Source organism: Equus asinus, chromosome 21 (assembly GCF_041296235.1).
Source record: "Equus asinus isolate D_3611 breed Donkey chromosome 21, EquAss-T2T_v2, whole genome shotgun sequence".
Lineage (NCBI taxonomy): Eukaryota > Metazoa > Chordata > Mammalia > Perissodactyla > Equidae > Equus > Equus asinus.
The window spans coordinates 88,041,120-88,055,365 of NC_091810.1; the positions used below are offsets into that span (position 1 = coordinate 88,041,120).

The 14,246-nt window shown below is 36.4% G+C and overlaps 1 protein-coding gene across 2 annotated transcripts in view; it reads right to left on the bottom strand.

Annotated features, from left to right (window-relative positions):
* The window catches only part of XRN1 (5'-3' exoribonuclease 1), a 117,847-nt gene that overhangs the window by 100,573 nt on the left and 3,028 nt on the right, over positions 1-14,246 (bottom strand). For both annotated transcript variants that reach the window (XR_011496620.1, XM_014852041.3), the window contains exons 2-6: positions 8,209-8,441; positions 3,523-3,620; positions 2,213-2,322; positions 2,006-2,116; positions 667-749 (exon numbers count right to left, since the gene is read on the bottom strand). Coding sequence is in view for 1 of the 2 variants with exons in the window: in XM_014852041.3 (XP_014707527.1) it covers positions 667-749; positions 2,006-2,116; positions 2,213-2,322; positions 3,523-3,620; positions 8,209-8,441 (635 nt within the window). In the remaining variant the exon portion in view is untranslated. The remainder of the gene's footprint in view (positions 1-666; positions 750-2,005; positions 2,117-2,212; positions 2,323-3,522; positions 3,621-8,208; positions 8,442-14,246) is intronic.

The window sequence follows — 14,246 nt, forward strand, 5'->3', positions numbered from 1 at the left end:
TGCATATACAGTCAAGTAATTTTTGACCAGGGTGCCAAGACAATGGAGAAAAGACTGTCTTCAACAAATGGTTTTGGGAAAACTGGACACCCATGTGTAAAAAAATGAAGTTGGATCCTTACTTTACACCATATACAAAAATTAACTCGACATGAATTAAAGACCTAACTGTAAGAGCTAAAACTATAAAACTCTTAGAACAAAATGGGAAAAAGCTTTATGACACTGGATTTGGCAATGATTTCGTGGATATTAAACTACAAGTACAGGTAACAAGAGAAAAAAAATAGATTAGACTTGGTCACAATTAAAAATTTTGTGGGGCCAGCCTGGTGGCCTAGTGATTAAGTTCAGCACACTCCACTTCGGCAGCCTGGGTTTGGTTCCTGGGTGCAGACCTATACCACTCATCAGCAGCCATGCTGTGGTAGTGACCCACATACAAATAGAGGAAGACTGGCAACAGATGTTAGCTCAGGGCCAATCTTCCCTAGCAATAAATAAATAATTAAATAAATAATTGTGCATCAGATGATACTATCAACAGAGTGAAAATGCAATCCACAGAATGGGAGGAAATATTTATAGATAGTCTATCTGTTAAGGGATTACTATTATTAATTCAATTCATGTTCTTCCTTCCAACATATATGCAGTATGATTTACCTTTGTGTCTTCTTGCCACCAAACCGAACCTCTTCTCTTAAAAGAGAGAAATGTGCCTCATGACTTGTTAATCCAAGCATAATCTGTGGAAAATTGATTAAGAGATGTTGCTACTTTCTTATTTTTTACAGTATCAAGTTCACAAAAGCAATTCAACAAAAAACATTTCTATACAAAGAAGAACATGCTTATCTAAGGAAAATAAAGAAACAATGTATTAGTACATTAAGTATAAAAATATCAAAACATGATCCATTTATAAGCCATGAATGGGGCAGAGTGAGTGTACTTTTCTAAAAAAATAATGTTTACCTTAGACTCATGACCTTTATAACGGCCACTCTGCGCCCCCTCCCCAAAATACCCCAAATCTTCTCTTGGTTTTCACACCTTTTCACTTGCCATGGGGGGGTGAATGGGTAAGAAATTAGAGGCAGCAGCTTTCCCATGAAAGAAGAATGTAGGACTCTTCTGGAGGCCAGGATACTTCTAACATATGAAAACTCAGAAAAAACTGGAAAAGGGCATTTGTAGTTAATTTTCTCACATAGTATTCTAATCTCCAAAGTATGTCAGTCTAGTGAGACTTATCAACTAACTGCAATGTATATTGTTTATTTTATTTCAATCCTGATTCAAACAAGACAAAATGAAGCATTTATGAAATAATTGGAAAAAAGAGAAATCTAAGTGGTTATTTATATCTTAAACAGTGATTATTAATTTTTGTTTTATGTGAGATAATAGCATTGTGGTTACATTAAAAAAAAAAGCTTCTCCTTTAGAGGAACGTTACAAAATATTTACAGACTGAATGATACAATGTCTGGGATATGCTTCAAGAATCCAAGGGAGCAGAAGAAAGGAGATGGATGGTTAGAGATATGACTTGAAAATAATTAAGTTGGATGAAGGACACAAGCAGGCTCATTATAGCATCTTCTCTACTTTTGTTTATGTTTGAAAATTTCCATAACAAAAAGTTATAACAAAAAACATCTAGTAAAGTTATTTAGGTCATGGCGTTATCAGATCAGGTGGTCTTAAAAGTTATATATTAAGCATGGGGGTAAAAAGGGCCCCTGACCCTGACCTCAGCAAAGTATTCACAGCACTAAGGTCAGTTAGGTGTGAACACTAACTATAACGACCTGTTGATCATAAACTATGGCAAAAGCGCTCACTTTCCAATTAGTTTAGAACTTTGGTTAACGGCAGAAGAAGCAATCATTAGTGTATCTCCAGTATTTGTTTCCATAGCCAGAAAGCTTCTCAGATAAGACTAAGGTATTTAACTACAATGGCATAAGATTATAATAACAATAAACATTATACCTACCAAGTCAGCATCTAAACCATAAAGACAGTGTCTGGTGTTTGGATCATGATCTGGCTTTGCTTTCTCGGATCTGATAAATTCCATGATTTTATGCTCTCCTTCTCCGGGAGTCTAAATATAATGTTTAAAAAAAAATGCGATAAAATGCTATGATTCAGAATATTTAAATTAAAAAAACTAACTCTTTAAATAAAAAGAGATAATAACCTCATGGCCTGAGAAGTAGATGGTAACTCCTTGCCACGACTTGTCTGTAGAAATTTTCATATTTACAAAATACTTCAGATGTTCATGTAACCTGGCCATGAATTCCGTCCCTATAAACACAAAGTTTTACAAAGTTTAATCTGAGAGAGACATAAAAACAGTGAGTTGCCAACGACCACAAGAAATTCAATCTGAGTGTCCAAGGGAGAGTTGGGTAAAAGATCTCCAAAGGACATGGAAAGCTCTCTCACTTAATCTTGAAAAGCAAGTAATGTTACACCTATCCCTAGCAAATATCACAACTGTTGCTAATTTCACTGGCACCCTAAAATGAAGTTAACATCAGATAAAGAAAGTCAAGGAATGTTACTACTTCCTCAGGACTATGCTTCAAATATTTTCACACAAGGGCAGAGTTTCAACTCTCTAATGAACCTCAATCTTCTATTTCCTCTGCTGAATTCTGAAGTTTTTTTTTTAAAGCATGCAGCTTCAATCAGATTAACAATAACAACCAATACAATAACAGCCAATAATAACCACAACTCTCATTATCATTACTACTGTTAACCTAGAAAATTATTATTAATCTGGAAACTGAGTCTACAATGACTACGTTTTAGGAAACGCCTAGAAGGTCAAGAGTCAAAGGCAATACAGTCTTAAATCACAACCAGGATAAAACTGGTTATTAAATTAAGTAATGAGTGATTAGGGCACTTAATGAAAGAGAAAATTACCATAGTTAGTAAAGAGTTCATAAGAATGTAAGATTTTAAGATTTTTTTTAAAGTAAAGGATTATAACGATGTTAGATAAAGCCCTAAGAAGTACAGAGCACATTGTTGCATATAAAACTAAACAAAAACCTGATAAATTCATTTATCCTTAAAGTCACAGAAATCTTAACTGCCTTTGAGAAGAACAGTGAGTGCTCTGGACTAGGAGAATGGGTTTCTTGTCCTGAATACAACAAGCTTTAACTTGGGTAAGCAGCAACCTCACTGAGTCAATTTCCATACAAATAAATGGTGGGAGTAGTATGGGTCTTGTAAGTTCTTTCTAGGTCTGGAATTTGGTGCATCTGGGAGAATCTTCAGCTGCTCTTATCATCTGCAAATCCCTACAGTCTTCATAGGAGCTCTTATGACCAAGGTGACCAAATCATCTCATGAGACATAATTGGGAAAACAAAGCAAATGAAATCCTAAGGACAAAATAAATAAGAGTCTAAAAAAGAAAAATGCATTTGAAAAAAAAATTACATTTACATTTTAAATCTCTCAGAATTTTTCTCTCAGTGAATTTACCTGGTGTAATACAGTTAGAATCAAATCTGGCCTCGGTAGGAAGAGTTTCTCCTTTTTCTATTGCCTTTTTAATTTTGTCTTCTGCCTCCTTTGCTGACCTGAAACGTTAAGGAAAAAAATATCTTAAAGTTTCTGGAAAAAAGCAGATGTCTTTATATAAAGTAAATTGCTATTTAGATGCTTTTATAATTAAAATACTAATTCATCAATTTTAAGGCTCAAAACATAATACAAGTTTTGAAATGATTATAATTGATAAAGATGAGCCTCCAAATTGTTTTTATTTATTTAAAGAATTGTTTTTTTTTTTTAGAGGCCAGCGGCTGGCATAGTGGTTAAGTTCGTGTGCCCTGCTTCAGTGGCCGGGGCTCATGGGTTTGGATCCTGGGCATGGACCTACACACAGTTCATTAAGCTATGCTGTGGCAGCATGCCACATACAAAATAGAGGAAGATTGGCACAGATGTTAGCTCAGGACCAATTTTCCTCATTGGAAAAAAAAGAAAGAAAAAAAGGATTAAGAGTTTTCAGATAAGGACTATAGAAGTAGAACATTATAATAGTAAAAAACTGAGACAGAACATTACAAACACTTAGTATAAAGTAACTGCCTTCTTATCACAGTTACACAGCAAATAGATTCTAGAAACAAGCTAAAAAGTATAACATTAAATGTTCATTATATGTACTACATTTAATAATAATAGCAAACAAGAAATGCCTTATTAAAATGATCTCTAAGAATATTATATAAAAACAGTTATAAAATTATAATGTATATCTTTGGGTTTTCTCATAAAAAGTTAAAATGAAGGCCTAATAAGATTAAGATGCCAATTGCTAAAATCATCGCATTTTTGAAGCAACAGAATTTACCAGGAAGAACATGAGTTTTAGAGTCAGACAGACCTAGGTTTGAATACAGGCATCCTGATTCCTGTCTTGCTTCTCCTGTTACCCATCTTTGGCACACCAGTATGCCACACAGCATACAACTCAGGAAGCTCTGCTTTATGTCCATTTTCTACAGCCTTGCTACTAGCTCTATCTACTGTGCCTTGTGGAATTCTATTTCTTTGATAAACAAACTCTTCTTCACATTTAAACTCTCTCTCTTACTGACCTCTTCAATGTAACTAAAATTTTGAAGAAATCAACTAATTTGTAATCTCGCCAGAGAAATCCATTCTTTCTTCTTTTCTCTCCCTCCTTGTTTGATTGAACAAATGATTATTTAATGTTATTATGTGAGAAGTTTTTGGGATATAACAAAAAAGAAATGATTCCTGTTCTCACAGAGCTTATATTCTACTGCAGAGACAGAAAAACAGCCACAGTGCTTAATGTGGATGCAATACAGAGAATGTTCAGGACAGGGACAATGTGGGACTATTAAAGCAATCTAGGTGGAAGATTATAGTGGCCTAGGCTGAGATAGAAGCAGTAAAGATGAAAAGTAAATAGAGATGACAAATTTAAGAGACTAGATAATCAGGACTTGGATGTGGGGAATGAGGAAAAGGGAGAAGTCCAAATTACTCCTGGATTTTTGAGTTGAGCAGCTATTTGCATGGTGTTGCCATTCATTGAAATAGGGAACAGAGAAGGAAGGCAGTTTTGAGGCAGAGATTAGTTCAGTTCTGAACACGTTAAGTCTAAATCGTATCTGTGCTTTCCAAAAGGAGATATCTAGCAGGCATTTGGATACACAGGAGCTCTGGAGAGAGATACCCACCAGAAAGATAAATTTGGGAGTCATCAGTATAGACACAGTAATTAAAGTCATTGAACAAGATCATCAGGACTCAAGATAGAGCCTTAAGAAACACCAATATTTAAGAAAAAAGCAGATGAAGAGAAGATAACAAGGAAACTAAGAAAGTATGGCTAGAGAGAGCATGGTCACGTGAAGTTGAAGGAAAGGAAGTTCAAGAAGAAGGAATGGGGCTGGCCCGGTGGTGCAGCAGTTAAGCGCACATGTTCCGCTTCTGCAGCCTGGGGTTCGCCGGTTTGGATCCTGGGTGCGGACATGGCACCGCTCGGCAAAAGCCATTCTGTGGTAGGTGTCCCACATATAAAGTAGAGGAAGATGGGCATGGATGTTAGCTCAGGGCCAGTCTCCCTCAGCAAAAGGAGGAGGATTGGCAGTAGTTAGCTCAGGGCTAATCTACCTCAAAAAAAAGAAAGAAAGAAGGAATGGTCAACATTGTTAAATAATGTAGATAAGTGAAGTGATATAAAGATAAAATTATTCTTTACACTTAGCCATAAAGAGTCTATGTGTAATCTTTTTTTTCTTTTTAAGAAGATTGGGAAATAGACAAATGATTCATGATGGAGATTTTTTTTTAAGGTATGCTTTTCTTTTGGTGAGGAAGATTGGCCCTGAGCTAACATCTATTGCCGATCTTCCTGGTATTTTTTTTTCTGCACAAAGCCCCAGTACATAGTTGTATATCCTAGTTGTAAATTATTCTACTTCTTCTATATGGGATGCTGCCACAGCATGGCTTGATAAGCAGTGTGTGGGTCCGTGCCCAGGATCCTAACTGGCAAACCCCGGGCTGCCAAAGCAGAGTGTGCCAACTTAACCACTCAGCCACGGGGCTGGCCCCCCATCTGTAATCTTATAAGGAAGTTTCAGTGGCCTGGTGGGACAAAAGCCAGATGGCAGTAGTTTAAAAATGAGTAAGAGATGCAGAAAAAATATGAATAAAGATTATGAATGGAGAAACAGTTGCTGTGGAGAATGAGAAAAAGCCGACTGGGGGATTTGGGAGAAACACGGAGCACTCAATGCCAGCACAGTATTTAGTAAAGGCTTGTGATGGTTATGGTGGATTGGCCCTCAACATCCACTCCATTCTCCTAGATTGTCTTCTGATACTAGAGAGGTTGGAAAGCTAAAAAAATTAAACTCTCAGGCTTCCCTGTAGCTAGGTTTCTGGATTTAGATTTTTGTTAGTTAGATGCCTCTATCAAAGGTTTGGAAAGTGGAAGTGTAGTGAAGTCTGCATGACAGTTGAGGCACCGTGTTTGTGGGGCGTGTGTCTTTCATAAATAGTAGAAGCGATCTCAATATTCAGGAGCTTTGTAGGTGCTGAGAAGCAAGGTGCAGGGCATCCATTTTTTCTGGTACAGATCTAGCAGGTGCACTGGGGCTCTAGAGCTAACAGATACAGCAATGTCTTCTTGATTGCTGAATTGTAACTAAAGTGATGTATTCTTGGAGCTACAGTTCAGGTGGTAGCTTCTTAATTCCTGAATCACAGCTAAAGGAATGAATTCCTGGAACCACCTGTTCTGGTGGAGGCCTCTGAACTCCTCCCCTTCCAGAGCGTTGCAGTAGTAGTCCCACCTGGTGGGTCAGTTCTTTGGTGGTGTTCTGAAAGTCATTCTTGAAGGCTCATCTAGATTCCCACCCTTTTGGCTCTCACAATGATTTTTATAAGCACCTAATTGTCTGTATTATTTTAAGCCCTTTCTGCTTAAAATAGCTAGATTTCTATTACCTGCAACTGAACACTGACTGATACACTGGGCTTATATAATCCTTTCGCAACACTAGATTTTCTAGCCCAGCAGCTCCTCAAAACTAGTTTAACAAATACCAGGTGAGTCTGGTAAAAATAGTATCCAGGGCTCAGTTTTGAGAGATTCAGATTAAGTAAGTCTTGGGTGGTACTTGAAAATCTAAATTTTAGTAAGAGGTGGTCCTCATCTTCAAGGATTGCACAGTCATTTCAGTATCTTTAGTATCTTTTCTATTTTGGTATTTATATCAGCACTTTCTATCATCCTTTCCCCATTCTTACTGCTAACCTTCTCCAAGGTAGTTTCCCACCTTCCTTGATGATTTCCACCTCTGATTCACAGGTACCCTTTCCACTCCTTTACCTGCCATTGTGATGAAATGACTCATTATGCTAACGACCCATCAAACATGCTAGACTCATGCTTTCTTCCCTTCAGTTCCAACAACCCTCCTAACTTTACTTCTGCTAGTCATAATGAGGATGCAGCATGCTCTCATTGCTATTTAGAAATATTCCACATGTCCAAGATTTTGAATTTAAAACCCTCTCTCTGTGTACAACCTTTTCTCATCCTTTTACTTGTCCTACTTCCCATCTCACACACTGGGCTGCTAATATCTTGAGTATCCTAAGTCAACTCCCTTCTCATACTCCATCAGTCACCTTCTAATCTCACTTGCCTTTCTGCCCAATCTGGACCCATGCTCAATCAGAGCCAGCTTCTAGCCCAGGGTTTGGGCATTCAACAAATGTCTGTTTAACTAAATTAAATGTCAATGATATTCTCATTAGAACAATCTCTCCGCTCACTCTGAGGTTCCTTAGCTCAGGGCAGACTACCATAGAAGCTTTCTTTACTACTACCATTTCCTAATTACCAAGGAGAAGTTTGAAAAATTTGGGACAGAGAACAAGAGAGTAAGTTTATACAGCCCAACATATGCTTTCAGAAACGACACCTCACTTGAATTACTAATTCATTTACTTGATTGATAAAGTATGACATTCCAAGTACGGGATATTTCCATTTCTGGGGGAATTTAAGCAGAGAACATGAACAGAAGATGCATTGTGTTAAGTCAATCATCTTCAAAATAATATATTTTATTACTCTAAATAGGATTCAAAAATAAACCATAAATGTTTTACCTAAAACGCCTCCCACGCTGCTGGTTCATTTTTGCTCGAGGAGCCACACCATCAACAGCCATAAAGAACACTTTCCTAGGTTTAATAATTCGAAACAACACCTCCAAGTAGTGAAAAATATCAGTAAAGATTTTATCATCTGAAATTCTGAAGTGAACATCATCATCATTAGGATGGGAACACTGATGTATAATTCCATTCATATCTAGGTACAAGTTGTCAAATTCAGGAATCTAAAAAACAAGGAGAAATGATCCAGATCATTATTACAATCAACCATGGACATCTAAGCAGCTGCGAAAAGCAGCTGATAAAAAACAGGATATAGGCACATTCTTATTACATAAAAATTGAGTAAATAATCACAGCTGCATAAAGAAAGTAAAGAAAAAAACAAGAGGAATTGGTACGATGGAGACATATTCTGTGTTTATGTAATGCACCAATAGCTTGATCAAATTTACCGTTTGGAAATTATCTACTTTTTAAAATAAGATAACCCAGGAAAACACTAAATAAAGTGCTTGGTTCATTTGGTACTCAAAATATTAGTTTACTTTCTTTCTACTATTTGACATTAACTTCTCAAAGCTTCAATTTCCTCTATAAAGGGGTAACATGATGCCCATTTATATCAAAAGGCTGTTTGTACATGGTCATTAAAAGGTTTTACAGATGATTTAAAGCCGTATTTTATATTTGGTTTCACTGAAACAGAGTCAATGATATGGTTATAGTAATTTAAAAAGCTTAGATTATGCCAAGTGATTTAGGAAACTTTGAAAACTGATTTCTTTTTGATATGTGGATTAAGTAATTTCTACACTTTGGCTAACAGGTATCTACTGTTATAAGAAGGCCTCCATGGTGCCGGCTCTCATTTATTCTTCCTCTATTAAATGATTGTGAGCAAGTAAGGGGAACACTACTGTAATACACACACACTAACAAGAAATGGAAATGGGTACAACTTAATAGTGACAATATCTACTATAAGAATTTTAGAGTAGGCTGCCTTACATACTAATTAAAGAAACATTTTGAATTTTCAAACATAAAAAAATAATGCGGGGGCTGGCCCCGTGGCCGAGTGGTTAAGTTCTCACGCTCCGCTGCAGGCGGCCCAGTGTTTCGTTGGTTCGAATCCTGGGCATGGACATGGCACTGCTCATCAAACCATGCTAAGGTTTGAGGCAGCATCCCACATGCCACAACTAGAAGGACCCATAATGAAGAATATACAACTATGTACCGGGGGGGTTTGGGGAGAAAAAGGAAAAAGTAGAATCTTTAAAAAAAAAACATAATGGGCTTTCGTTGCAGAAACTTAATGAAAACCATCTCTGAACAATTATTCAAGTTTTACCATATGTACAGGTAACAATACATTTTCCTATTATTGAGGAAATGGCATGCCTTTGAGTTTTGGGGGTGAAAAGTTTTCACCTTTGAATCAATGAGCACCATAAAAATATATTTATAAAACACTCGTTTATACAGAATTGTACTAAGCACCACATAAAAAAAAATTTAAATGCCCTTATTGAGTAATATGCTCAACTGAAAAGACAATTGTGATCCCGAGGTTTAAAAGTACATTCAGGGGGCTGGCCCCGTGGCTGAGTGGTTAAGTTCGCGCGCTCTGCTGCAGGTGGCCCAGTGTTTCGTTGGTTCGAATCCTGGGCGCGGACATGGCACTGCTCATCAAACCACGCTGAGGCAGCATCCCACATGCTACAACTAGAAGGACCCATAACGAAGAATATACAACTATGTACCGGGGGGCGAAAAAGGAAAAAAATAAAATCTTTAAAAAAAAAAAAGTACATTCAGGATTTACTATTTCAAGTAATCTGAAAACCTCAATCAAAATCTCAATGAGGGGGGCTGGCTCGGTGGTGTAGTGGTTAGGCTCATGTGCTCTGCTTTGGTGGCCTGGGGTTCACGGGTTCAGATCCCGAGCACAGACCTACACACTGCTCATCAAGCCAAGGCGTGGTGGCATCCCACACACACAAAAAAATGGAGGAAGACTGGCACAGATGTTTGCTCAAGGACAAGCTTACTTAAGCAAAAAGAGGAATGTTGGCAACAGATGTTCGCTCAGGGCCAATCTTCCTCATAGAAACAAACAAACAAACAAACAAACAAAAAATGTGATTCTTTTGAAGGAGTAGGACAACTTTACAAAATGATTGCAAAGATTCCCTAGGAGAATAAACATGCCAAGAAGAATATTAAAAGGAAGAGTAACGAAGGAAAATCTGCCCTATATTACATTAAAAATTATAAAACAGCTTGACTGAACTAAATAGTTTAGAAAGTAGTCCAAGTGTATTTGGAAATTTAGTATATAAGAGGCATTTCAAAGCAGTAAAAGAAAGGGATGGGGCACCTAGCTATCCACGTGGAAACAAAACAAAACTGTATCTTATCTTATCACAAAATAAATTCCAGAAGAATTAGAAATTGTAATGTGAGAAATGTACGTTAAAAAATTATATACAAATATTTTGGTAATCTTAGGGTGGGGAAAGCCATAAACCATAAACCAAACAAATGGTGGCATGGGATATCTACAAATGTATTTTTTTAAATCTATAGCGTTAAAAAAAAGTGCCATAAACAAATTCAACTGAAAATGACAAAATACAGGGAAACATTTGCAAATTAGGTAAAGTCAACATTCCTAATATATAAAAATTTCCAAATATAAGAAAAGGAGCAAATTTTAAAAGCATGGAAAATGCAAAGCAATGCAAAAGAAACATAAAAATCTAATAAACATATGAAAAGACGTTCAACATCCCCAAATGTCAAATTAAAATAACACATCATTTTCCTCATCATGCGCAAAGATTATAAAGACTGATGTTACTCATTACTCTTAAGGTTTTGGGGAAGTGCATATATCACATTAAAAGCAGTATCTTATTGCTTAATGAATATTAAAAGCAGTAGCTGCCATTTCCTAAGCACTTAGGCATCAAACATTTATATTTATTCTCTCACTTAATTATGATAACAACCATAAAAGAAATATTTTGGTTATCCATTTTACAGAATAGGAAAATCACAGAGCTAAAGAAGAGAGAGAGCGATGGCATTTATACCCAATAGTCTGGGATGGGAATATAAATTGGTGTCACTAATATGAAAGTATATATCAATATTTAAAGTGTGTATATCTTTGACTCAGAATTTCTACTATAGACATTCACCCTTATCCATGGGGGATATGTTCCAATACCCATAGTGGAAGCCCAAAACCATGAATAGTACCAAACCCTATGTACGCTATTCTTTCCTATACGTACATACCTGTGATAAAGTTTAATTTATAAATTAGGCACAGTAAGAGATTAACAACAATAACTGATAATACAATAAAACAATTATAACAATATACTGTAATAAAAGTTATGGTAGATCTTAGCAACCTCAGCATACAATTTTTTTTCCCCTTCATTGAGAACTTTCACCTTTTCAGTTAAAGGAAGCACTTTACAGCTTCTCTTCAGCATATCCAAATTGCCAGCATCACTACTCTCGAACTTTGGGGCCACTACTAAATAAAATAAGGGTTATCTGATCACAAGCTCTGTGATACCACACAGTTGATCTGATAACTGAGATGGCTATTAAGTGACTACTGGGTGGGTGCCGTGTACAGGGTGGATCAGCTGGACAAAGGGATGATTCACTTCCTGGGCAGGAGGGAGCAGGATGGCAAGAGATTGCATCACGCTACTCAGAACAGCAAGCAATTTAAAACCATGAATTGTTTATTTCTGGAATTTTCCGTTTAATATTTTCGAACCTCAGTTGACCAAGGGTAACTGAAACCATGGAAAGTGAAACCATTGATCGGGGGGACTACTGTATTGGAAATTTATTCTGAGAAATAACAGAAATGTGCACAAAGATATAAGTACAAGAATATTCACCATAGTATTGCTCAGAAGAGATAAAAAAAGAAAACAATCGAATACAATGGAATACTACAGAGCCATTACAAATTATGATATAGATTCACATTTGGCATGGGATGTATATAACACATACAGTCAAGTGACAAAAGTAAGTTACAAAACAGCAGGTATATTATTATGCCATTTATAGAAAATATTTATCTACATGTGTATCTGCATAGAAATGAATAAGCATTCGTACTGCTTTAAACTGCGGTTAAGTATTAACATCTTAGTATCTAATTTTCTCAAAACACTAGTTTCTTTTTGTTAGTATAACTTTGTATCCCACTTAATGTTGTTGCAAAATGCCTTTTACATAGACAATATATATTTGACTGTTTAAAACAGCTGTTAACCATTCTTTTTCTTGAGTTATTTAATACTATTTATCTTAAACAATCCTAAGGTTTTGTTGCTTCAATTCATTTTTTTATATTCTGTTTTAAAATATACTAATATACTATGCATATTTTAATAAACTATTTGAATATATAATGTTTTTACATACTGTGTATGTTTTAGAGATTATATAACATGCTATAGTTAATAAATTCTCTCACTTGACAAATATTTACTGAGGACTTAATATGTTGTAACACTGTGCTTGATGCTAGGAAATACAGTAAATACACTAACACAGTGAACACAGTAAAGGATAAGACAGGTAAGCTCCCTACACAAGAGTAAACACTTTAAAACGGAAATGCTAACTTCTGTTCTGTATCATTGAAAATTTAGGTTTTTCATAGCCAAGAAGCAATTTTCAGCAAAGTGCATAGAAGACTGGTTTGAAAAGTGCGGGCTCTAGCATAACAATGAATGCACTGAACAGTGTTGAACTGTACACTTAAAAAGGGTTAGGATGGCAAATTTTATGTTATGTATATTTTACCACATTTTTAATAAAAAAATGCAGGCTCTAGAATATGCATTATCAACAGGAACAATATGGCTCCCGAGGGGGCCAAAATTGTTGGGGGGGATGAGTTACATAATGAAATACCCAGTACATAAAGAGACAGACAGTATAGCTGTGGTATTAAATTTCCATGGGGGTAGGGCGGGCGGGGGGCGAGAGGTGGTGATTAGGAAAAAACCAAGTCTAAAGAGCCGCCTGGAGGATGGGCAATAACGAAAGAAGAGGTTAAGAGAGACTGCTCTAGAGCAATTCTGCTTGGTTTCAAATTCTGCTTCAACACTTACTTTACTAGCTAATGTAGTAAAGTACTTCGGGTAACTCATTCTTTTTGTGACTCAGTTTTCTCAGCAACAAAATAGAGCTAATAGTACTAGGATTGCTATGCTTAAATAAATGAATGCATGTAAAACACTTAAAACAGTGTCTAGTACATGGCAAGTCCTGAACAAATCTTGGGTATTATAACAGCAGTCTACCGGATTATAATCACAAAGAGAACTACATATACTCAGACTTTATCATCTCAGTTGGATAACCTTTGTTTTGTTAAGTTTTCATTGGATATGTATGTTCTTCATTAGAGCTTAATCTCTTTTTTTCTTTTATCTATATTATTTATTCATTAAATCAGCAAACATTAACTGATCAACTACTATGTGCCAGACACTGTGCAAGAAATAAACCACATAAGAAACAGACTGTTCCTGCCCTTAGGTATAATAGTTAGGGAAGACAGACAGGAGTAATGCAATGTACCCTTCTTCACAAACCAAGGACTGGTACAGTAAGTATGAGAAAGTCAAAAGCTTTGAGGAGAAGACTCAGAAGGAGGAGGAGTCTGACAGATGGAAAAGAAAAGGTCTTTTAGGCAGGAACCACAGGAACAAAGGCACAGAAGCATGAAGTGCATGTGTCTGGGAAATGAGTAGGTTAAGAGAACCACAGCATAGGGATATGTGGGAAAGCAGCAGGTGACATAGGAAAGATAGTGAACTTTCACATCACCAACCACCTTAGAGGCCCTGCTAAGGAAACTGGCCCATAGTGTGCAGGCAATCTTGTGGTTTCCTAGAAGAATAAATGTTACTGGTCAGAGGTTTTTATTCTTCTCCATCCACCTCCAATAACCAGGACATTGATTAAGC